The sequence below is a fragment of the Orcinus orca genome, chromosome 9 (genome assembly GCF_937001465.1).
Source record: "Orcinus orca chromosome 9, mOrcOrc1.1, whole genome shotgun sequence".
NCBI lineage: Eukaryota > Metazoa > Chordata > Mammalia > Artiodactyla > Delphinidae > Orcinus > Orcinus orca.
The window spans coordinates 92,788,906-92,815,529 of NC_064567.1; the positions used below are offsets into that span (position 1 = coordinate 92,788,906).

General features: G+C 38.3%; 1 protein-coding gene across 5 annotated transcripts in view; it reads left to right on the forward strand.

The window, feature by feature from the left end:
• SUGCT (succinyl-CoA:glutarate-CoA transferase) overlaps positions 1-26,624 on the forward strand; it is a 683,662-nt gene that overhangs the window by 115,726 nt on the left and 541,312 nt on the right. For all 5 annotated transcript variants that reach the window (XR_007479090.1, XM_049714567.1, XM_004263495.4 and 2 more), the window contains exon 9: positions 17,509-17,604. Coding sequence is in view for 4 of the 5 variants with exons in the window: in XM_049714567.1 (XP_049570524.1) it covers positions 17,509-17,604 (96 nt within the window). In the remaining variant the exon portion in view is untranslated. The remainder of the gene's footprint in view (positions 1-17,508; positions 17,605-26,624) is intronic.

Consider the following 26,624-nt stretch of genomic DNA (forward strand, 5'->3'; position numbering starts at 1 on the left):
AGCAGAGACTGATTTTTTTTACCCCAAAGCCTTTACTTTTGATGACCTATTGCAATTACTTAGAATGTAAACATTAAAAAATAAAAGTCTTACTTTGCTACTGCGTTTTTTTTTTTTTAAGTTGAGGGAATGTATACGTTAAAATGCCTCAACCAAAATTAAGTTAAAAACACCGATGACATATTGCTTATTGTAAATATGCATGTGAGGCCCGTGGATGCTGGCTGGTGCTTTAGACTAGGCGGAGAACTGAGATAATTCGTTATACGTCCAGGAAATACTTCTTTGCTAGTCAGCTGCAGTACGAACCTGAGAATTTTGAGTAAAAGTACTCTGGTTCACCACAAGTTCTTCTAAAAGAACTGTTATTCTTGAGGTAACTGAGGTCTAGGCCTTTAGCTTTAAATCCGTAAAAATCAATACGCTGAAGAAAGGCTCAATATAAATCAGTGTAGCTGGTACTTTACTGAATACAGGTAAAACTCTTTCTTTCTGCTATCGTTTTCCTTTGTTTTGTTTTTGGTACTATCACAAACTCCCCTTGACTGTATCTGGATCGTTTCTTGAGCTTTCCCGTGTTCACTCGAGACTGTCTAATGTACATAGGAGTGTGCAAAGGATTAGAGGCAACATTTTTTCAAGAGGATCAGTAATACCAGTATTTGGATTCTACCCCCAAAATTTACATTAAGAGCAATCTAAAAGGACACAGGACAGTTGCTTTCCTCTTCCTCTTTTTAAAACTTTGTCCCTTTCTCTCATGTTAGCTCAAAACATGCTTTATGTCCTTTTTTTTTCTTTCCTTCCCTTTCTCCCTCCCTCCCTTCCTTCTTTCCATTCTTTCTATTTCTTTAATCTCCTTGTTTTCTCTCCACTGTAAAAATGGCCTTATTATAATTTGGGGGCTAGCCTAGAAGTCCAAATATTTGTTATTTTTGAGCATCTTGAAAAAAAGAAAAGACCAGTAACCAAGCTAAGGTAGGTCTGAGACTGAAAACAAATTTAGCGGGAGGTCCAGGAGGAAAGATAGAATTTTAAAAGTGGTGTGTTGAGACAGAGACTCCTGACAAATGCTCACATGGCCCCTTCCTTTTGGTGGTAGTGATTACTGCTAAGACAGTGTCCAGAAATATAACACCCGTTGATTGGAACTGTTTCAGGACCTTCCATTGGTCTGTGTTCTTTCCTTAATTTTTTGTCTTTTATTTTTGTTCTTGGGACCTTGGAAGTGGTTTTGGGAAAATGCTTTTCTTGTAGTGGGTAGGACTATGATACTCATGCCCCAAGGGAAGGGAGTGATAAATGAAAGTGTTATTGTCTTTGGAAGCACAGACCTAGTATTAGGGCAGGCTAAGCAGCAGTCCTCTGTGTATGAATCCATGTAATGTGACATGAAAGGGAATTTTCCTGCCTGCTATCATATCTGGTTTCATATTCAGACATTCTTATTGATAGAGTCATTTAATCAAAGGTTTGCCTTTTGTAGGAATTTTTCTGGCCGGGTTTTCAAGATTTCCATCAAATATCCATACACGGTCTTCAGACAAACCAAAAAAGACTTCATAGTTTTGAGAAGCAAAGATGATTTTACCTCTAGAAATAAAAATTCTCAGTTTTTCATATTTTGTTTAAGAATGTACAATTAAATAATATTTTTATCTTTTAAAAATATTCATTTTGCTAACTGCTCAATTTATGACTTGAAATCTGTTACAATGTTCTTTTTTACTTAAATAACACAATGGTTAGAAAAGGGAGAAAAAGGAATCTAAAGATGGTATTTCAGTTTGTTCAACAGTGTTGAATTTAAGCCTGCTCTTTTTTTTTAATTATCAAGCAAGCACAGTGACTTGGCTTTTTTTCTTTATTATCATCTAAGAGTTTTATTGAAAAGAGTGTGACTGTAAACCAGGAGTTGCAAAATCAAATGCTTAAATATGTGGGGCAGGTAATTAAAATGAGTGAACTAAGACAAAAAACAATAGGGAATAGTGGTAGATATGGACTAAAAAGTCCACATCCTATCTGAAGGCATAGTTATTACTACTCAGTCCAGCCAGTTGTTGCCCTTTGAGATTATGGTCCCAAGTGTAGGGTGTGCTTGTAAGTGTTTAACTAGCTTTCTTAAAGAAAAAAAAAGCTGCAATCCGTAGCATTTGCCAATTCTCGTGGTGTAAATATTCCTACATTGCTCATTTCAAGCCTCTAATGTGATTGTTACTGAACATGCTTGGAAGAGATATTAACAGTTGCTCTTATGGGCCAGTATAAGCCTTCTCCACCACTAGAGTAGCCAGATTTGCATTTTTTGATGTAAGAAATCTGAATTTTTATATAAAAACTTTCAATTTTTGAAATACTGTGTAGGCCAAACAACACACATTAATGAACTGAATCATGCTCATTGAGCTGCCAATCTACAACCTTTGGAGGTAAACTGATAGCACTTGTCTTAGAAATCTTATTAGAAATCAAATTTTGGGGCTTCCCTGGTGGCGCAGTGGTTGAGGATCCGCCTGCCAATGCAGGGGACACGGGTTCGAGCCCTGGTCTGGGAAGATCCCACATGCTGCGGAGCAACTAAGCCCGTGTGCCACAACTACTGAGCCTGTGCTCAAGAGCCCGCAAGCCACAACTACTGAGCCCACAAGCCACAACTACTGAGCCCGCGTGCCTAGAGCCCGTGTTCCGCAACAAGAGAAGCCACAACAAGGAGAAGTCTGCGCACCACGATGAAGAGTAGCCCTCGCTCACCGCAACTAGAGAAAGCCCGCGCGCAACTAGAGAAAGCCCGCGCGCAGCAATGAGAGCCCCAGCACAGCCAAAAATAAAAACAAACAAATTAATTAAAAAAAAAAAAAATCAAATTTTGCTACTTTATAGTCAAACTGCAGATGTTTAATCAATGGTTCCACTGGTATTTTTCTAAACCAATTTTTTTTTTTTTTTTTGCGGTATGTGGGCCTCTCACTGTTGTGGCCTCTCCCGTTGCGGAGCACAGGCTCCGGACGTGTAGGCTCAGCGGCCATAGCCCACGGGCCCAGTCACTCCGCAGCATGTGGGATCTTCCCTGACTGGGGCACGAACCTGTGTCCCCTGCATTGGCAGGTGGACTCTCAACCACTGTGCCACCAGGGAAGCCCACCAATTGTGTTTTAATGTGTGTTTAATATTTGTAAAAGGTAAAAAATTTGCAGTTCAGAAATTCTTCTTTGATTAATAAAAACAATAAATATACTTGGAATTTCTAAAGCTGACTAACCTGGTTTGCAGTCTGTGGGAGTTGTTTTTCCTAGATGGATTATTTGTATCAGTGAAAGATGGAAAACACCAATCTAATTAATTGAAATTACTAAATTGTTGTGTCATAAAACCCTGTGTTTGCTGTTTGGCTTGTATTTGCTTGGATAATATGTTTTTTAAATGATAATTTTTCATTATTCACACTTCTGAGTGTTTTCAAAGCACTTTTACAATATTGTTCTGAAGTCACAAACAGCTATGAAGAGGTTAGTGATGTTTTGCAAACTTGACTCAGGACTTTGCAGTAAGGGGCTAATAAGCTGAGACTGAGACTCAGGCCTGTTGACTCAGGATCCAAATTTCTTTCCACCAGACTGCCGAGGATGTCAAAAAGACTCAGAGACTATGCCCTCTTCAGAAGTGTCTAGCCCTCCAGTTGTGGTTAAGGCGTAGGTGGAGGATGTGGCTGGGAGAATGATCATTGTCTGATGGACATGAGAATTGACACAACAAAGCAGAATGACTCCTAAAGGGCTCTATCATATTACAGTCTTCTAGCATATAAAAACATATTTGTGGATATGTTAGAATGCAGATCATATGCAAATGTGCTGAATTAGAGACATGTGAGACTACGGATATATGATACAGTGTATCATCAAAGGCTGATTATGTCGGTGTACCTTTGAGGTCTCTTAGAGGTGATGTTGAAAAGCCCAAACTCATCTACAATTTGCAGCTTAGATCTTAAAAGCCATCCAGCCTGTGCCATGTGGGCTGTTATTGATGAGTTCTGACTGTGATATAAATTAGTGAGGTTCTGAAATCAGTTGAGTTGATTTTCATCTTTGCTGAGATGTATTAGAACAGAGGAGAGATTGGCCAAGTGTTTGTGTAAATATAGTGAAATATTCTCATTGTTTCTGTTCCTGTGAAGTGACTCCCAAATTAGTAAAGATGACTGTTATATTTGCCAAATCATTTTGTGTGTGTTGGTAGGAGGAAGGGGCGAGAAAGTGTGAAAAGAATGTGCTTGTCCTGCAAACTCCACTTTGAGCTAAGTCCCCTAGGCCTGGTTCCAATCACATTTCTGCCCCTAAACTCCTCATGTCGCTGGGCTTTAGTGTGTTTGCTGGGTGCCTTCTCACTAGACTCTGTTCCATGAGGGCAGAGAATCCATCTCTTTTCACCACTGTATACCCAGCACCTCACACACTGACTGAACAAAGTAATCACACAATAAATATTTCCTGGATGAAAAAATGAAATGTAAATACAAGATTTTTTAAACTTCCAAATAAAACAGAAATAGTATATAAAGTATAGAATGTGTTTTCTTTCTTTTGCTGTTCTTAGAGTTGTTGTTTTTCATCACTGAGTTGGTTTCTGTAAATTAACAGGGCAGTCCTTGGCACTGTGTATCTGTATTCATTGCATGAATTTTTGCTTGAAGTGCAGTGACATAATACATATTTTACCTGCTGAATCATTTGATCACCGACATGATTTCTTGTCCTAATCCACACCTGGCTTTGCACCTTTCCCCAGAACTCCCATGAGGTCACTTTAAGAAGAGTCACCAGTAAAGAACTTAATTATGTATTGCATTCTAGTGAGTCTTCCCTGTTATTCTGGGAACCATTCCACAGAAGCTCAGGAGAGCAGTGCAGTGTGACATGGCCAGACAAAACTCATCATCAGGTTCACTTTGACATTCTTAGATTTCAGTCACTCGGAATTATCAGATGTAGGCAGAGTGTGTAAGTTAGTTAATTTTGTTCTCATGCCGAGGCTTGGTTTATAAACTGTTGTTATATTCAGGGTTGTTTTATATAGTTCTGTGACTTAAAGTTTCTAGGAAAATGCCTCCCTTGATTATAAAATCTTTCTCCCATGAACTTGGGAAGATGCTTGAAATTCCACTAAGAGAGATTCATTCCTTTAGCTCCAAGGCTTTTGGGCCTTCATTAATTTTCTTTTAAAGTCTGTATACCCTGGAAAAGGTAACATCATGAACGATCTTCATTTACACCCTTTTTGGTGATTTGGCTGTGCATTCCAGCTATTGTTCTATCTCTTTCCCCCTTTCACTACCAAACTTAACATATTATTTGTATTTGAGGTTTCTGCTTCCTGCTTCTCCTAACCCTTTGCATTATGATGTCCACTCCGGTTCCTCTGCTGATATTGCCTTTAATGGCTAATTTCCATTTTTTTCTTTTGGCATTTAAAATTAAGCTCTAAGGAATATATACAAATATGAGGAAATTCTCATTAAATGTAAAAATCAGGATATAAAAGTAAGTATAATCCCAAGGGTATGTAGTCCTTTCCATCTCCTGGATATGAGAAAATCTATATTTAGAAGAAAATGCAAAAGGTTTTTCTATTAATATTGAGATGGGGAAGGCTTTTTTTTAAATTGAGGTATAGTTTATTTACAATGTTATATTAGTTTCAGGTGTATAGCACAGTGATTCAAAATTTTTGTAGATTATACTCCATTTATAGTTATCATAAAATATTGGCTGTATTCCCTGTGCTGTACAATATATCCTGTAGCTTATTTATTTTATGCATAGAAGTTTGTACCTCTTAATCCCTTACTCTTATCTTGTCCCTCCCCCTTTCTCTTTCCCCACTGTTAACCACTAGTTTGTTCTCTATTATAATCTGTGAGTATGTTTCTTTTTCGTTATCTTCACTAGTTTGTTTTATTTCTTAGATTGCACATGTAAGTAATAACATACAGTATTTGTCTTTCTTTGTCTGACTTATTTCACTGAGCATAATACCCTCCAGGTTCCAGTGACAGAAGGTCACCAGGACATAAAGGCAGAGGTTATCAGAACTAGAGGAAAAATGTGACAAAATAGAGAATTGGAGAAGGTAACCTGAACTAACATAACTACACAAAATGTAGGGAGCTCTTCCCAAAATGAGCACAACCTTCTGTAGAAGAAGCATCCTGGGCTCCAGGGAACAATGAAGGAAATCTACAGGGTCACGGGAGTCAACCTTTTTTTTTTTTTTAACATCTTCATTGGAGTATAATTGCTTTGCAATGTTGTGTTAGTTGCTGCTGTATAACAAAGTGAATCAGCTATACGTATACATGTATCCCCATATCCCCTCCCTCTTGCATCTCCCTCCCAGCCTCCCTATCCCACCCCTCTAGGTGGTCACAAGGCACTGGGCTGATCTCCCTGTGCTATGTGGCTGTTTCCCACTAGCTATCTATTTTACATTTGGTAGTGTATATATGTCCATGACACTCTCTCACTTTCTCCCAGCTTACCCTACCCCCTCCCCATGTCCTTGGGTCCATTCTCTACATCTGCGTCTTTATTCCTGTCCTGCCCCTAGGTTCTTCAGAACCATTTTTTTTTTTTTAAGATTCCATATATATGTGTTAGCATATGGTATTTGTTTTTCTCTTTCTGACTTACTTCACTCTGTATGACAGACTCTAGGACCATCCACCTCACTACAAATAACTCAATTTCCTTTCTTTTTATGGCTGAGTAATATTCCACTGTAGATATGTGCCACATCTTCTTTATCCATTCCTCTGTCGATGGACACTTAGGTTGCTTCCACGTCCTGGCTGTTGTAAATAGAGCTGCAGTGAACATTGTGGTACGTGACTCTTTCTGAATTATGGTTTTCTCAGGGTATATGCCCAGTAGTGGCATTGCTGGATTGTATGGTAGTTCTATTTTTAGTTTTTTAAGGAACCTCCATACTGTTCTCCGTAGTGGCTGTACCAATTTACATTCCCACCAACAGTGCAAGAGGGTTCCCTTTTCTCCATACCCTCTCCAGCATTTATTGTTTGTAGATTTTTTGATGATGGCCATTCTGACTGGTGTGAGGTGATACCTCACTGTAGTTTTGATTTGCATTTCTCTAATGATTAGTGATGTTGAGTATCCTTTCATGTGTTTGTTGGCAATCTGTATATCTTCCTTGGAGAAATGTCTATTTAGGTCTTCTGCCCTTTTTTGGATTGGGTTGTTTGTTTTTTTGATATTGAGCTGCATGAGCTGCCTGTCTATTTTGGAGTTTAATCCTTTGTCAGTTGCTTCGTTTGCAAATATTTTCTCCCATTCTGAGAGTTGTCCTTTCATCTTGTTTATGGTCTCCTTTGCTGTGCAAAAGCTTTTAAATTTCATTAGGTCCCATTTGTTTGTTTTTGTTTTTATTTCACTTTCTCTAGGAGGTGGGTCAAAAAGGATCTTGCTGTGATTTATGTCAAAGAGTGTTCTGCCTGTATTTTCCTCTAAGAGTTTTATAGTGTCTGGCCTTACATTTAGGTCTCTAATCCATTTCAGGTTTATCTTTGTGTATGGTGTTAGGGAGTGTTCTAATTTCATTCTTTTACCTGTAGCTGTCCAGTTTTCCCAGCACCACTTATTGAAGAGGCTGTCTTTTCTCCATTGTATATCCTTGCCTCCTTTATCAAAGATAAGGTGACCATATGTGCATGGGTTTATCTCTGGGCTTTCTATCCTGTTCTATTGATCTATCTTTCTGTTTTTGTGCCAGTACCATACTGTCTTGATTACTGTAGCTTTGTAGTATAGTCTGAAGTCAGGGAGCCTGATTCCTCCAACTCCGTTTTTCTTTCTCAAGATTGCTTTGGGTGGCTGGGGTCTTTTGTGCTTCCATACAAATTGTGAAATTTGGGAGTCAACCTTTATTCAACGTTTTGACCTCTGAACTGAATTGCCTAGTGCTGCCTCGAAGAACCTATTGGTCCCCCTGTTAAAAGACTCACCCCACCCCCATTCCTAGGCCAATTGTGACTTAAGGGAAGAGTTATTTTGTTTCTCTACCCATCCATGAATCTTTTGCATAATCATATACTCACTTTTAGCTCAATGAGGTCTTAACCCCTGAGGATTCCGTTGTTAGTAAGCCATCTTTGTTGCTTTCCTCACTCTGAATGTGAGGCCTCAGGTAACTCAGCCTCTGTGTTTATCCATTTGGTGTATGGTAAAAGGATGAATGGACTTGCTCTGTGTGACTCCAGTGCGCAGAGGCAGGCTTTAGAGGAAGAGGCAAACATCAGCGTGTCCTTCTCATTCTACGAAGATGCCTCCTACTGTTCTGCTTTTCTGTGGGGATTGCATCCAACTTTCCTCCTTTTCACTTGAAAGGTTTCTCCTTCTTCATGAAGATTCTACTCCAAAATTAGAGGAAAACTGTATCATTCCTTCCTTTATTTACCAGTTTAACTAATAATGACTGCATGCCTATAGTGTGTCTCAGATTATGTTTCTGCTGCGGGGGAGAGAACATCAAACACATCGGACAAGTTCTTTCCCTCCAGAAGCTTCCATTCTATTAATACTAATGGACAGAGAGAAGAGGAAATGACCCCATCTGAGTGAGCTAGGGAAGACCTCACTGGGAGATGGTATTTTAAACCATAACCCATTCACATGTATTTTCTTTCTTGTCCTCTTACACCTTGCTTAAGGCTCCACACTTTCAGTTATTCTTTTTTCTTGCATAATTAAATGAATTTCAGGATTTTTCCCCCCCATCTTCAAAAATAAAACCTCTGTCTTCCTGCACACCTGTTTGAGCTACTGTCTAGTCTCTCTCCTTCCCAGACCTTTACACAAGCCTCTAAAATATTCTTTCGCCTCCCACATTCTTTTCATTTTCTTAGCCCCCTTGAATCTGGCTTTTGTTTCCACTGCTTTATTGATATTGCATCTTAATGAGCATTTATGATTTCCTGGTCATCAAATCTAATGCCTTTTTTCAGTTTTTATTTCCATTCGTTGATTCATTCATGTATTCACTGAAAAAAACCCCAGTACTTGTGCTCTCTGCTGTGACATTGGACACAGTATTTCTTTCACATGGAAGGTCCTTTTCCTTGTGTTTGTAAGGCTAAATTCCCTTTATTGAAGGGACTGTTCAAATGTCACTTTTTTAAATCTCTACTTGATTTTTTAAAGAAAAGTCTCTTGTGGAACTAAATGTTTCTATTTTGAATGATCGATTTTAACCTTACTGAGAGATGGAACTCTGTTTTATTGATTTGGGGATCTCCCACTGTACCTGACAGGGTGCTTTGCGTGTGATAAGTACTTATTAAATATCTGTTAAATGCCTGAAGGAAGCAGTAAACAAAAGTAACTTCATTCTTTGAACTTCTTTTAAAAACTAGTGTTGCAGAACAGTGTATTATTTTATTCTAAAAAGATATTTAAAGAACTAAGTTATTTAAAATGTGGAATCATATTTGAAGAAGATGTTTGAAACTGAAGACGTGCCATCATAGGGATAAATAAGTAAATCATGTCACTAAATGTTACTTTTCTACATTTTCACTTACTCATCACACTTTTTCAGTCAAATGATTGACTGGGTCAGTGGTTCATGGTAAAAAATATGTTTGATGTATTATCCTAAACATGCTTTTGAAATTCTGTCTCTCTTTGCTGTCTGGTCTTACCTTCTGGCATTTGATATCCAGTTTCCTCATATGTCTGATTTTCATTCAGATGGATTGGCAAAATTATTCTGAGTGTAATGCAAATATGTTTTTCTTTTGAGTTCAGTATATAAAGTAAACATCAATATGCTTTGACTATCGTTAGTGATAATTCAGAGGAATGTGAAATGTGTGTGTTTCTTCCATTAAGTTAAAAAATTGCCATGAAGAGAAGGATATGGTAATATGTTTTTTTTTGCTAAGTAAATAAAAGTAGAGATTTAAAATTTACATAACAGCTCTACTGGCTTATTGGTGTTTACAGGTAAAATGTTTGTAGGTTGAAGTTTATTTCTAATTACATTGGAATAGAAGCCAAGGCATAGTTGTAGCAAAGCAGAAAACTTTGAATGAGTACTACTTTAAGTATTGTGTAATAATTAAGATCAAACTTATCTGTAGATGTTTACTTAATTGAAAAGGATGCTTAATCACTTTTTTTTTAAAACCAAGTAAAACCGGTCCTATAAAACTTTTCCAGGATGAGGGCCACTCAGAAATCCTAAAGAGTCTGATTCTGTACGTAATTTAGTATAGAATGATAGAATCCAGAGTAGCTGAGTTCAGGTCCTGGCTTGTCCATTTACTAGGTACATAACCTTGGGCAGATTACTAACCTGTTCCATGCCTCAGTTTTCTCATTTGTAAAATGGGTTCATCAGAACATGTCTCTCATATAGTTGCTATGAGGATTAAATGAGATATTTCACATAAAATGCTTAGAACGGTGCACAATAAGTGCTTAGTAAGTATTAGTTTTGATTATTAGTAAGTAAAATGATAGATGTAGTATAAATAGTTAGAATTCTTATTCTTCTTTCAACATGAGATAGCCAAAATACCTTCTCTACTCCTGAATGTTTTTCCTCATTGGTCCTTAGTGGTTCTGAAGAAATTAGTCTACCTTAAGGTGTGAGGGACAAAGCAAAGCAGATTAAATTGCATAGGAAGTTTGACCCACAGAGTAATGGAATCAAGATGAAAAAGAGAGATGTCAGGATCTTAAACACTCTGATGAAGGCTCTTTTTGAAGAATTTTCCATCTTGAAAGGTGTATTCTCCATGAATGCTAGCCTCTTAATTTCTCTTTTAACATATTTCTCCCAGAAAATGTTTTACAGTTAGTAAATGAGTGAGGCTGAGCAGAAGAACATGAGGAGAATTAATCGATTCAGTTAATGACATGCTTTCTAAGCAAATGCAGAGGACAGCTGAGGGATTGTGGAGGGCTTCTAGACTACTCCAGTGATCTGGGGGGCCCTGCAGGGAATATAAAATGTGAAGTCAAGAATATATATAGGACACAGACGTAAAGCTGAGCACTCCTAGGGTGAGAGGGGCTGGGAGCAGAGAGGTTAAATAGACAGGAGGCAGTGGTGTAAGGATGGCTTAGAGGGTAGAGTATCTGAGTGTGAGTCATAGTTTTGCTCTTCACCAACTGTGAGATCTAGACAAGATACTTAATCTCCCTAGGCTTAGTTTTCCCGTCTGTAAAATGGAATAATTTTATAGATTACAAATAATACCTATGTCATGTGAGATAATTTGGTTTCATTCATTGACTCTTTATACTCCATATAAGGACCAGTTTATCTAATTATATAAATCAGTGGCTTCCCATGACACTTAGAATAATATCCCAGGTCCTTACCAGGCCTGTAAGGACCCATATGATCTGGCCCTTGCATACCTCCCTGACCTCACTTTATACTACTGCCTCTTTTACTTACTATGTTCCAGCTACAGTGAGCTTCTGTTTCTAAATATGGTAAGCTTTTTACCACAATGCAGTCTTTTAATTGGTTGATCTTGTTGCCTAGAAAGGTTTTCCCTAGATTTTCACATGCCTTCTCCAGGTCTCAGATAAGATGTAATATTGTCGAAGAGGCCTTTACTAACCTGCTAGTCGAGAAGAGCCCTCTCTGTGATCATTTCATTTTCTTCACATTAATTATCATTTCCTGATATTTTCTTGTTTATGTCTGAATGTATCTTACACTAGAATGTGAGCTTCATGCAAGTGTGACAATATCTGTCCTGTTCACTGCCGTATCCCTGTGCCTTAGAAGAGTTCCTGGCATGTAGGAGGTGCAATATGAAGATTTTTGAATAATTGAGTGAATGAATGTGATTCTCGTCTACAATGAAATAAATATTAGTTCCTTTTTTTAACTGCATGACTCCTCTTCTCTTTATGCTTTCCTGTAAGACTGCAACAGAAAATATAAAGATGAGCCTGGAGCATCTTGTAGTGCCACAAAGGAAGGAAGTGCTGAAAACAAAAAACACATAATGATGGGGAGTATGTCAGAGGGGCACAGGAGCCAACTGAAGAGCTCCCAATGGCCAAAACTGGAATGATTTGAACAATAAAATACAGTAGTATTGTATTATAAGCCAGAGTATAAAACTAATATCCATGATTCTGTGCTGATATAAATAAATGATTGAATGAATAAATAAATAGGAAAGAAGGGACAAATCTCCTGTGCGGAAGAATTCCAGATGGTTTATGTAGACACTGCCCTCAGGAAGGAGAAGCACAACTCCCCATGCCTTAAGTGTGGACTGTGCGTGGTGACTTCCTTCCAAAGAGTACAGCGTGGACAGGGGGAGGAAAAAAGAGTGATTTGACAGTGGAGAAATCTCATTAACATTACCTCGCCAGGTGATCAAGGTCAATACCAACAGTGATAAATCATGTTGATAGTATGTACCTTTGTATGCTGTGTGGAAAATGGCACTTTACTTTTATCGTCCTCCTTCTCGAAACCCATAATCCCAGTCTCATTATTTGAAAAACATTAAAAAAAAATCCCAGTGAGGAATATTCTACAAAATACCTGATCAGTAGTCTTCAAAACTGTCAAGATCATCAAAAACAAGGAATGTATGATAAATTGTTACTGCCAAGAGGAGCCTAAGGAGGCATAAACATAATGTGGATGAGGATCTTGGAACAGAAAAAGGACATTAAGTTAAAATGAAAGACATCTGAACATATGCACTTTAATAATAATTCATCAATATTAGTTTTTTAATTGTAAAATATGTATGACATTGATGTAAGATGTTAATAATAGGGAAACTGGGTGTGTTGTATATGGAAACTCTCTGTAGTATCTTGGTATTTTTTCTATAAATCTAAAACTGTTCTAAAAAAGTTTTTAAAAAATTTGTGAACATTTTCCCACTGTATTCTTCTGTTGCATCATTTTAAGTGGGAAGCCCGATGATTTTTAAGTAGAAGGATGACATGATATGATTTGTGATTTTAAAATGATCTGAAAGATGTGCAAGTACGATTCCTTACCATGATCTGCAAGGACTGGCATGGTCTGGCCTCTGTAAACCTCTCCAATTTCATTTCCTGTCTCTTTCTTGCCATGCTTCAGTTACGCTGGTCTACTTTCAGTTTTTTTTTTTTCTTCCTGTATGCCAGTCGCTTTCCTGCCTTAGGGCTTTCACACATGTTATTCTCTTTGTTTTCAGAGTTCTCCTCCATCTCCTCTCCCCATGGCAGTTCCTATGACTGTTTGTTTAGTTGTCTTCTCCACTATTCTTAAGTCCAAAGTGGGCAGGACTACCTCTTTTTCATTTACGTATGTATAGCCAGTACCTAGCATAATGCCTCACTCAAAGCAACGTTCAGTATTTGTTGAATAAATAAATAGTAATTACTGTTTTCATTCACGCTTTAAACAATATTAGTGTGAAGTTCTATTTTAGCTGCTATGAGTACATACAAAGGGTTTATAATACATAATTCTTACCCTGAAATAGTTCCCAATTTAAAAGGAGTGATTGAATAATATTGTAGCATGGAGGAAGGCGCTATAGTTGGAGTGAAGTTCTGCCACTAGCCAACAACGTGACATCAGATAAATTATTTACCTTCTCTGTTCCTTTATTTATCTATCTGTAACATTAAGGAGTTTGACTGGAGTTTCCTACGGCTTTGGTTCTCAAATCTGTGTACAATTAATGGTACATTGGTTCATTTATTTCTTCCCAGGCTCCAGTCTGAGTCAGTAGGTCTGGGTGGGGTCCAGGAATTCCCCAGGTGATTGTGATGTACCACTAGGTTTAGGAACTACTGATTTAGGTCTTTCTAGTTTAGGGGAAAGGCGGGGGCAGGGGAAGGGAAATAATCTTATAATTCTATTGTAGTATGTAGCCGACTGTGAAAGTGCAAAAGTCAGGAGTCAGGCAAATTAAGGTGTTGTATTTGTTCAGAGGCAGGGAAAATATTTTTTTGCTTGGGTGATGTGGGGACTTAATGAGACAGCAATGTGGAAATGGACTTTGAAGAGAGGATGCGGATTTGGGCAGGTGCAGAAGCGATCACGATTGGTGTTTTGTCTAGCTTAGTTGGAGGCCAGAATATATGCAAAGAAGCAGGAGGGAAAAAATTACCCATTTTGATGCAACGGACCATACTTCTCATCTTGTTTTCCCCATTTTAACTGTGATACTTGGTTGTCCTTTTGGAGATGAAAGATTATATTATTGTAGCTTGATCTTCATTAAGTAGAGGTAAAACGAGGTGATGGACACCATGAGGACGCTTTGGGAAATAATTGGGCATATTCTTTCTCAAGCCTTTTAGGGCTGTGCCCTTTGAGATCCACTTTGACAACCCCATTGGTTTCCTGGTTAGACACAAAGAATATCAGGACCCACTGTGCTATCTAAAATAATAATTTTGCTGTCAGAATGATTACTATTAAACCAAAGTTGGCTTTTTTATTTAGATGAAACCGTATAAAGGCAACATTCTGAGTAAATTATATGGCATCCACGTGATGAAATAATGAGCTTAAGTTTAGGGGATGAAAGTAACGATCTAATGCAATATTTAGAATAGGTATACAGTATGTAGTTATTAACCTAAAAGTCACATCCTGCATTCTTTTGATTTGTGGAAGATTTGTCATTAATTGCCAGGAAGCCTCTGATTTTTAATACATAATCATGTCATAGCTGTTGACTTTCTTCCCCTTCTCCTGCCTTAAAAGTACGTCTTTGTAAATAGATTACTTTCAGATCTGTAATGCTCCTTTTAAACATTGGGTTGCTAAGTTTAGCCCTGTTGCTCTCTTTTTTAAAATAGAATTCCCCCCCAACTTTGCCTCTCAGTCATCACTGACAAATCACACTTTGTTTTTTCATGGATGGCAACTGGCGTAAAATCTTATTTAACCTTCCTGCCCAGTGGGAGCCTGCTAGTTCTGAAATGCTTTTTGTTTTCATGAGCTACCGTTGTGTGGAGAAAATGGGTATGATCTTCCATTTGGAAAACAGTCTGTGAGATGAATTCTGACCCTTCATTCAGACTCACTCTAAATGGGGCTGTTTTTATTCAACGGTTGTCAAAGACAGCTTTTCAAGGCAGGGTCAGAAACACCAAAGTCAAAATTGAGAAGAAAGAATGAGGTAATGGGCAAGAAATGAGGCAGCTAGGCTGACTTTTAGCCTAGCATCCAGCCCATGCCCACCCCTGGAAACCATTTCAGGTCAATCTAGGAGCTACACATTAACCTGTAACCATCCAGTCAGCCCACTACTTCCTGCAGCCCTTGCCGTTGTTGGCCTATTGACTATCACTTGACTTTGAAATTAGAAAAGTGGAAATACCAAGCCCCTTGTGACTTTTTGCTTGCAAAGAATTACCTTTATTAATGTGAATTATTGGCCTCCAGTAGCACCAGAGCTCCTTAGAGAGTGACTTTCACTAGGCTTTTTGAAAGGGACAATTCCCCCCTCGCCAACATGGCTAGATCAAAGAAACACCTTTCTTAGAGTAAAACCTCAGACTTGAGAAAATTTCCCCAGTTTCAGGAAGAGCCTTCATGGGAAAACAACTACTATTGCATCCCCGGTTGCTTTTTATCTGCTATATTGTTAAGAAGAAGAACAGAGTCAGAAGTATAGACCTTGGAAGCAAATTTAAGACCATTTACCAATCTGCAAATTGTGTTCTGTGTTCACATTTCCTAGGGTGGCATTGTAGGCTTGCCTCTATTTCAGCCAGACCATGTGGGGTATTATCTTCCTGTGTATTGTTCGTGCATTATTTGGTTTGATGCAGGAGTTATGCTTTTTTTTAAAAGAAGTCTGAAAACAATTGGTTTAGGTCAAATGCCCAAGATTTTATAGAGAAAGTGTCTGAAGGTCAATGTGGTTAAATTAAATACCTACAGTTGTACAACTAGAGGTTGACAGAAATTAGGAACCATGAATCTGGACTTCCCATCCAGTACATTTTTACTACAAAATGTTGATTTGATTTTCCATTTTGAAAGACACAGAAGTGATCTGTGAAACGATGATTAGCCCCAGGCAGCCCCAGGCAGCCCTGGAATGCTCCATGGTTCAAATGCCCAAGACCAGATGGAGGTCCAGAAGTGGATGACTCAAAGTTTATTAGTTTTGCCACCTGGGCAGTATAGCCAAACCAGCTGCCATAAGGCAGTTCCAATTTCAACAAAGCAGTAAATGAACATAAAAGTGAGTGTAAATCCCAAGAAAAAAGTAAAGGAGAATGGCTGCTGCTGCAAGGAGATTCATCCAGGCTGAGCCCCATTGACGGCCCTTGTAGGAGGCACATCTGCCATGCCAGGTAGAAGGCAAGGACAGGTTGCAGCACCAAGCCCTGAAAAGTCACCCCTTGAGTCGCTCCAGGAGCCAGTCTCCATTTGGGATGTTTGACTTGCTGGCTTGGTAGATTCCTAATCGCATCTGATGATAATAGAATGAGAAAAGCCAGCGCCTGTTAGATCATGATGATGCTGTGAGGCCCGAAGCTTTTATCTGGAAACTATGGAAAGTTGTTATTTGGTCACCTCCTTTCCATAGTTCTGGGCCCTTGGAGGCATGGATAGTCATTGGAACATAAGCCCTTTGTGGCAGATGACCAGGAATCAAGTCATTATCCTTGTATGGAATTGAATTATTATAGGTTTTTAAGATCTATATATGAAATACTCCAAGAGTCAGAGGTTGACCCTACCTCTGACCCCTTTTAGTTTTAGATGACCCCTTTAATAGATTTGTAGTTCCTGAAAGCTGAGACAAGTATAATAATGAGGATATGATCCTAGGACCAAGTTGAAAGAAGTACAGTCATTTTTGTTTAAATGAGAATGATTCACTAATGAATTAAAAAAAGTTAAGTAATCTCGATCCTCTTTGCCAGTAAGAATGCTTTGGGCAACAAGGAACAGAAAACTTGATTAAACTGACTTAAACAAAATAGAGGTTTATTATTACTATTTTTTCGTGTTATGAGAAGTTTAGAGGAATGTGGCTCCTGACTAGTCCACCTGCTCAGTGATGATGCAGTCTCTTTTTGTGTCATCTTGATGGAAAGTAAAAGGGGAAGGGAAAGTACTAGTTGCTGATGTACTCTGCCATGGCTTCGATGCTAAAGGCTGGACCAGGGTTCCATCCCTTGGGTTAACCTCTGCCTTCAGGTGATCTTTTCAGGAGCTGAGTGTTTCCGTGTTTTTATTTCTCAATTGACCGTTACTCAGTACTTAGTCTCGCGCAATAATGTAATACTGCTCTTCTCTTCTTTGTATGATGAAAGTGTGGTCGCCTGCATATTTTCTAACCAAGCAAGACAATTTTTTCTCTTTCCTTTTTTCTTCTGCAATGACATGAAGTGAAATCAAACGAGAATATTCCTATTATAACCTTCTGTTTATGAGTATAGATAAATTAGCTTTTTTTTTTTCTTCTTCTGGTAGGTGGCATGTTTGACTCACGTCGCCGTGAATTATCTTATTGGCCAAGAGGAAGCGCGGCGCTGGGGCACTGCTCATGGAAGTATTGTTCCTTACCAGGTAAGAATACAGCAATATAGGATCAGTCTATTGGAATCTGCAGTTCTGTATGATATGAGTTTGAGAGATGATTCCTTTTTAAAAAAAGACTTGCAGGGTTTTCTGTCATATATCTTTGTTTGACTATAACAAGGTTCTGTTATTCACTTCAAATTCTGTGTTTTGCACATTTCTTCATCAGAAGATTAGTAACAGGACACTTGAATGGATCAAAAGAACTTGCTGAAAGTGAGTGACTTTTAGACTCAGATAATGGTTTGCTTTTATTTTTTTCACCCAAAAGACACACTGATTGTACCCATTTTATAAAGCCTGGTTTGTTCGCCATGTCAATTAAAAACCAAATGTTACCTACCCCAGCTGACAATAATATTCTCACAGGGTTGGAGAAAAATGAAAATTTGCGTGTGACAGATCTTCAGTTCTTGAGCAAAGCAGATGGTTCAGGAACTGCTGTTCTTTATTAAGTGTCTAAACTTGTCCTCAGAAATTCTTGACTTTGGCTAGTGTGAATGAATATGTGAAGAAACTATGACTTTTCAAAAATAAAAACAAAAACTCCTCTTCAACCTTTTCAACAGAGGACAATGTTGGAAACCATGGGAATTCATATCAAATGTTGAAAGTTCAGGCTTCAGTTTTTGATGTGTATGGAGAAAGTATCTGTGAGTCGGAAGGCTTTACAGTATAGATCCAAATCATGTCACATAGTGAGGTATTCGCTATGTTCAAGTATAACGTTTATAGTCTATTTTTTGCTTATTTTAAAAAACAGAATGTCTTTAAAAATGTTTTGTGTAGACCTCAGTATCCCTCCTGGGTGTTTACACTGAGAGCTCTGGCATCTTGGGTGTGCTCTCAATTATTTCACTGTGAGGTGAAAAGAAATTTAGAATCATCGGCTATTTTTATTATAGGTAGAAGATATGGGAGACTTCTGTGTGTGTATGTGTGTGTGTTTCTTTTCATTGAAGACAGAAATGTACTTTTCCTTCTTGAATTGCCCCAGTTACGTAAAATGGACACTGTGCTTATTTGATCTAGTTGATTGCAGCTTTATAATCTGTAAGAAATAAAAGAAGATCTACTAGGGACTTTCCTCAAAAGCCCAGAATTAATTTGTTTCCTCTTGATGGAGAACGGGTTCAGCACTGTGATTAAGGAACAAATGCAAATTTAGCTTGAATGAAGCTAGTATACCAAGATGGAGCCTAGATATGTTTGTAGACCCTGGTCTGTTTTCAATTTTTTAAAATAGATTTGGGAAATATTTTTATGGGTGAATTACAGGGCAGTTATAATTCAGTTTTCTACAATAATTAAAGCGTTGCATCTCATTTGAGTTGTCTGAGTTTTGGGCTGAAAGCCTATGATGGAAGACTCTGATGGTCTCAGGAATTAGTTACGGTGGCCACCTCACTCTCTTCAATTTTTTAAAATTTCATTTTATTTTTATATTTTAATTGAAGTAGAGTTGATTTACAATGTTGTGCCAGTCTCTGCTGTACAGCAAAGTGACTCAGTTTTACACATATAGACATTCTTTTTCATATTCTTTTCCATTATGGTTTATCCCAGGAGGTTGGATATAGTTCCCCGTGCTATACAGTAGGACCTTGTTTATCCATTCTAAATGTAATAGTTTGCATCTACGAACCGCAAATTCCCAGTCCATCCCACTCCCTTCTCAATTTTATTGAACTCTGAAGGATTCTGGGGATCAAGGACCTCAAATGCATGAAATGAAAATTTTTGAAAAGTAGTGCTCCTTGATTTGTGTGTTATAAAATTATGCAATTTTTTTTTTTGGCCGCTCTGTGCAGCATGTGGGATCTTAGTTCCCCAACCGGGATCGAACCTGTGCCCCCTGCAGTGGAAGCACGGAGTCTTAACCACTGGACTGCCAGGGAAGTCCCTGTATACATGCAGTTCTTAACTTCTCGGGTTGATTATCCACTTGCGCCCTTTCCTCCCTGCTCTTTGGCTGCCACCTTTTTGAAAATGAGTAAATTAAACAAAGTATACAGAATTGAGATAAGCATTTTGCTGCTTGAACATCTTAGTGGAGGCTTTTCTGAGAATTCAGATTTTTAAAAGGAATTTTTGACTTCATTGCTCCTTTTGTTCCCATTATCAGTGGGTTTTGCCCCTGAGAAGTACCTAGCCCAAGGGATTGATCATTACATAATGCTCATGTTAATATTTTTCATGCATTGGTATTAGTTCAATGTTTCTCAACCCTTCAAACAATTATATTTGTAAAGACAGGAGTGTTTTAGGGACAGGAGAGGAGAGTGCAGAGAAAGCAGCTGGTCTTCAAAAAGAATATACTTTGTTTATTATGTATATGTGCAGTTATCAGTGTGGCCACCCCTCTTTAGATATATGACTAACATGATACACATCGAGGACCAAAGCAACAGCCTGGCTGCTCATAGCCTCCTATCGCTCTTAATCTTTTCCTATTTCAGTTGGCTTCCCCACACTTATTTCTCTTAAACATGCACATGAATCATTTGGAAACCCCGTTAAGATGCCGATTCTGATTCCAGGTGATGTTGATGCTGCCCATCACAATGATAAGACTGTAGACCTAGACTTTCTTATTATTGATGACTGCACCATGTCGTTTATATTCCACTGGCAAATCCCAGTGCTGATTGGATTTAATAGTCCATCTATTCTGTGCCTGACTGAAGCAGTGAATATGGCTGGGGAAAAACATAACCACCATGTTATGTTCATGGCTGCCTCTCCCCAGCCTTACTCAGCAATCTTGCCACATTTATCTACATATTTATCCTCTCTCTCTCATATGATTATTTCACATCTTCTCTCTCTTCAAGTCTTCCTCCTCTCTCCTCATCCTTAGGCAAAGACTTTGTCTCATATGACACTAAAAATTGATGCAACCAGAAGAGAACTGCTGCATTTTTTTTTCTACCATAACTCTCAAACTTCATTTCCTCCTATCACAGTGAATGAACTGTCCCTTTCCACAGTTTGCCGATTTAAAGGCATTGCTCCTGCACTCGATCTCTTCCATCACCTGTATTATCTGTCATTGGTTAAATATATGATCACGTCCTTCACTTTAAAAAAACCCAGCCTTGGACATCGCCCCCCCATACCCTAACCCCCCAACTCTGGGGCATGTCTTATTCCATTTACCATCCCATTTCTTCGTGCTGTTATTTATAGGACAAAACTCTTGAAAGTTTTGGGTGGTGTCTGCTGGAAGGAAACACTGCAACCTCTATTCTGCAGTGCCATTTGTACCTCACAGGTAAAGAGACTTTACAGCACTCTGAAGCCTCAGGAGTTTGAGTGCCGGGGACTATCAGGGGATGCTGACTTTCTGGTCAGTTCATTAATAAGAATACTCTTCTTAAGCTTTTTCTTGAGCCTTTCAAATGTAGGGCCTTCAAAGAGAATTGTTCCTTTAAATGGCCTGATAATTCACATGGTGATTTCTTTCAAACTTTCCCCTACCCCACCAAGAGCTTCCAATTCAAGAGAGTGAAGAAAACAATTATTCAGATGATTGAATAAAACCATGTCTCCCTTTCTTCAGTTTGGGCTCATTCAACCAAGGAATAGAGCAGGAAACTGTGCTATGTTATTTCTGGTAGGGACCTTATACTGTATATTTAATTTGGCCTAAGCAGAGACTGAGACAGGCAGTAAATTCCAAGTTTGAAGAGATACAGCACTTTGCTATCATTCCTTAGAAAAACATCAAAATGCTGTTAAATCATAGCAGATTAGGTAACCTTGGGAATCTTTTTCTTTTAACCCATGTTAAGGATGTTTTAAAAAGCCAAAATGTGAATGATATACATCTGTTTCTTGTGTGACTTTTTCTTTGTACCATAGTAGCAGTAAAGCATTCATTTGCTGAAGTTTGCAAGTACAGTTTAAACAAGCATATGATTACATTGCATATATTTTATTGATGCATTGATAATAAGAGTAATGATAAACATGCTGGCTTCCATTGAACACATATCATGTAACTGGGATATATATCTACATATATGTATATTTTTCTTTCTCATTTTATATGGATGAAAGGGACGTCTAGAGAGGTGAACCAACTCTCCTATGGCTATAGCTAGAAAGCCAAAGGGCCTGGATTGTAACCATGGTTTTAAGTTTTCAAAATTTGTTTCCTTTCTCACTGTATCCGAACTAGTGGTTCTTTTGGTGCTTGACACATTGTAGCTACCTGTCTTTTAGTTTCTTTGGCAGATAGAATTCTTCTGATCTGTTTCCATCATCTCTTTGACAAACGACCTATTTATTATGATTTTAGAGGGTCGCAAACCTAATAAGTGACCTGGCTATGGAACTATATTTGAATTCTGAGCTATGCGGCAACTGTAGGTTTCCCTCTACCATGTTTTCATTCATGCTTTCAAATGACTCCTGATAAATAAGCAACAGTTCTTGAGCCCCCTATGGAGTAGGCACTGTTTTAGTTCCGGAAGGCTTCCAAATGAGGAAAAACTAGGCCCTTGATTTCACTGAACTCAGAGCCCATATAGCAAGCACAGCTGAGAGGGTTTGAGCTTTGGCGTCAGACAGGCCTGGGCTCATAACTTGGCTTTGCCACTTCATGGCTGCGAAATCTTGGACAAGTCTTTTAATATCCCTAGTGTTAGCTGCTTCCTATGCAAAAAGGTGATGATGATAGTTGTTTCCACATTCATTGATGGAGTTAAATGAGATAGTGCGTGCTAAGTGTTTTGTGTAGTACCTGACTCTAGTAAGCACGTGGTGGAAGGTGGCTCCTGTTATTATTTCTGTAGTTGAAGTAATAATTATAACTTTGTGAAACAGTTTCTAGGAAACTATGAAATAGTCCCTATGAAAACTATCCATGGCAGCTTAGGGGCAGAATAAATAAAGAGACATAGCTGATTTTCTTTCTTAATGGAATTTCCACTTTAATTTCTTTCTTTAAAAAAAAAAACCAAAAACGAAAGGCAATGTACTGTGCTACTTTTCTATTTAAAAAAAAAACCAACTGTTCTCAGATATTTTTTAGAAATTGTAGTATTGAGCCATTGCTCAAATGTAGCATTATTGAAAGAAATACAGTTTGAGGAGAATCATATATAGCACCACCACTCAATTGTCAAAGGGAATAAGGCTTCTAGTTTACTGATGTGTTTATTAGTAAATTGAGATTTAGCATAAATTCATACTTAACTAAATGAAACATGGCAAAAATGATTTTCAGAAGTATTCTCTGAGGAGTCCACAAGATGGGAACCTATTTCTATTAAAGATACATACCTACCCTTTTGAGAGCCAAAAATTGTGGAGATTTCTCTTTCACTTTTTAAAAGTGAGAGAACTACAGAATATTCTGAACATCTGTTCTTATAACCTTAAGATTGCAATGAATTTTGATAATCTCTAACCAGTAAAAAAAATACCTGAAGATTTTTTATTGGGAACAAAAGTGCAGGTGACAGCAAATACATTAGATTCTGTCTCAGAGGTTTCTGCAAACTTTTGGATTACTTAGCACTGACAAGCTAGAATATTCAAAGGTTTTTGTTTTTGTTTTTGTTTTAAATTTAAGGCATGAATTGTCTGAATTTCCCCCGCCCCTTTTGTTCTAAAGGTTTTGTCCAGGTAGCTTTTGATTATTTGCTTTAGAGCTTATATTTGTCTTAATCCTTATGAAATTGGAATTCTTGTTAAAACAAAACAAAATCATTTACTTGAAGATCCTGGTTACTTTGAAACCAATTGGCTAGGATTTTGTCTCAGTCCTAAGAATATAGGTAATGGGGCAGTCCAACAGGCACATAAAATTAGAGCAGACATGCTAGCTACTGGCATGATAGCTGCCACCCTCTCTGCTTCTCCCTAGAAAAGCTTCAGCTTTCTTTGATTTCAAATAAAATCCCTAAATTTAAAATAAATTAGGCAACATGATGTTTAAGGAGAGCATATTGCACAAAGAATAAACATGTATGACTGCAAAAACCATTGTGATTTTTAAATCAGTATTGCCTTCAGTTGACAAATATGGTCTTTTTAATGCATTTCACTAAGAGGTAAAATAGAAAGAGGCACAAGGAAAGACAATGTATCTCAAGGAATAAATCTGAAACTCCTTTAGGATCTTATCAGCTTCTCTGGGATTCTCAATATTCTTCTCGTTATATATGGATAATTGATAGGATTGTATGTTGTTTATGCCTATCAAATTTGGCTAAAATTACCCCAAAGAATAAAATGCCATTTTGAATAATCAGCTAGGTAAGAATATTAATATTATTGACTTAATAACATTGTATTAATAATAACCATTATAATCACAGCGATAACATTTATTGAATGATTGCTATGTGTCAGTTATTAAGTACTTTATATATATTAATTCCATCCTCACAGCAACCCTGTGAAATAGGCAAAGCTATTATCCTCACTTTCAGATGAGGCACAGAGAGGTTAAATAACTTGCCCAAGGTCACATATAAGTGTGTAGCTGGGATTCTAACCCAGGCAGGGGAACTATACTATATAGGCAGATGATGTGATGCTACTTACTTAAACTGATATGTTTAGTTTCGTTTTCTATCTTCATCCCACTTTTGAGGAAGAATTATGTGACATTTTCCTCTACATAATTTCCCCTTTAGGACTGCCAAGAGCAATTGAAGAGGTATAAACAATTCTGTTGTTTACTCATTACTGAGATCCTTAATTATAACTTAATTTCATTCAGGAAATCAGGTTGTACATCTTCTGAAGAAATCCTTTGATTGCCTATGCTAAAATTGTATTAGAATCATAATTAAGTCAAGTCATAGTGAAACAGCTATCTCTAGCTCCATCTATGTAATGAATGAGAACAATACTGTCTTTGAGCAGTCTAGGAGCTCCGGATGGTCTTAGCTATTGTGAGACTCCTAGTTTCTGGTTTTCAAATGGTATCTCTGAGTTTGGAGGTCGAGGTGGGAAGAAGTGGACATTCAGGGGTATGGGGTGGGGGGAGAGGCCAAAAAGGCAGATCTCCAAGTGTTCCAACCCCATTTCAACCAGAACAGCTCCACTTTTTGTTTGTTTGTTTGTTTGAAATACAGGGTCCACTGGTTAAAAATGATTATTTGTCCTAGGTCAACCAACTTGTACTGAAGGATTCTACAGGACTAGCCAGTAGGTTTTGTACATGTTTGTGGTGTGTTTGGGAAAAGAGAGACTCGTTTTCCTTGATGTTGGTGGTTCCTAGAACTGTGACCTAGAACCTTTATTAAAGGGTCTAATCCAGCTGAGCTGGAGGCCTTGGCAGGAGTTGGTGTGATGCCTGGCAGAGCTCCTCTGTGGGGGAGCACACACATTACCTCCCAGCTGAGAGTCTGGCCTGGTGACTCTGCCTGGAGCTCAAGGCTCTTTGGCTCAGGTAAATCACGTGGGACTGGATTCTGGAAACAGTTGGACTTGGATGTAGTCACACATCCTGTTCTGTTCTTAGGGGTGTCCAGGGCAAGTGTTGTTGAAATTCTGAGGAGGAGTGCTTAGCGCTGATACAATACCCTGATGGCTCCCTGTTCAGGTGCAGGCTACCTGGGGGAAAAAGAACTGAGTTCTGATATGGTACAAATTACTGTTATAATATAATTCAATATTGGGCAAATAAAATCATACAGTGGAAGAAAAACTATACGATGTTAAGTTCTGAAGTGAACCTATGTTGGAGACTTGAGCACATCATGTCCACATGTATAAATATGGCTGTGAAGTATGCTCTTTTCCATCCTAGTTTTGTTTCTGGCATTTAGGGAAAGGGGTACTGGTGCAAGGACTCTGCTTAGACAGGAGATGCTAAGTGTGTATACTGAGTGGGGCTAGTGAAATAGGAACGTGTTTTTTGTTTCTTTGAAAAATCATGTTAATAATTCATTTGACCTAATTTTAACCTGGAAATGATTCTCAAGTGTCCCTTTCCTCTCTTCTTTCCTGAGGGTAAAAGCTGGTGTGAAATGCTCTAGGTCTTTGCCGCGCCATGGAGCAGTGGCATCGGCATTACCTGGAAGCTTGCTGGAAATGAGAGTCTTGTTTATTCTACTGAACCAGAATCTGCATTTTAACAAGATCCCCAAGTGATGTGTTTTCACATTAGATTTTGAGAAGCCCTGCTCTCAAGTATGCGTGTGAAATCCCTTTGGTCATTGCATTATGGGTCCACTAGATGTCACTCTTGTAACCTGGTAATGGAAAGGCTTTTTTTTTTTTTTTTAGTGAGGACTTGGAAGAATCCGTGAATATGAACACGTTATTAGGTGATTTCCTCCCCATCCTTAGAGCTACTGATATACACGTTGATTATTTAAGGTGAAACTACCGTTTCTGGTTCACAGTCCTGGAGAGAGATGCCTGGGAATGATTTTCATTTTGTGGAATTAGCGCTTGTACCTTCCATTTTTCCGTCCTTCAAGCCTCCTGTTGCTTGGGTTAGTTCTGTCATTATATAACCTTAGCACAGACTATGCTGCAGTCGCTCTGACTGACTGACTCAAAGAGAACAGCATCCTGGCCTGCTCAGCACAGTGGCGCAGAATAAACGTACAGGTTTGATCTCTGTAGAAATGACTGAGAGCAGAAAGGAAGCAAGGCTGTATCCTGAAATTAGCATCAACCTCTGTGTGATTGTTGGAGGAAGGGCAGCCCTTTTTGAATTCTTGGGGTGTCTCAGGGGCGGTTTTACAAAAAAGGCCACTTCTGCTTAGAAAGAAATGTCCCAAGTGTAACCTTGAAGGGCGTTGGTTTCAGCCATGAAGATGGATATAAGGGACATTTACAGATAAAGTAAGGTCCAGAGGGAGATGATGGACTTTCAGAGATATATGAGGCCCCTAGCACAAGTCCTGTTAACCACTGGTTAGGTCTGAATATTAGGAATGAGAGGTGAAAAGGTTAAGGACTATGCTTTAGACTATCCAATTTTTTGCCAGATGCCCAGCTTGAGAAAAGTTAGTTCTTGAAATAAATCAATCTCT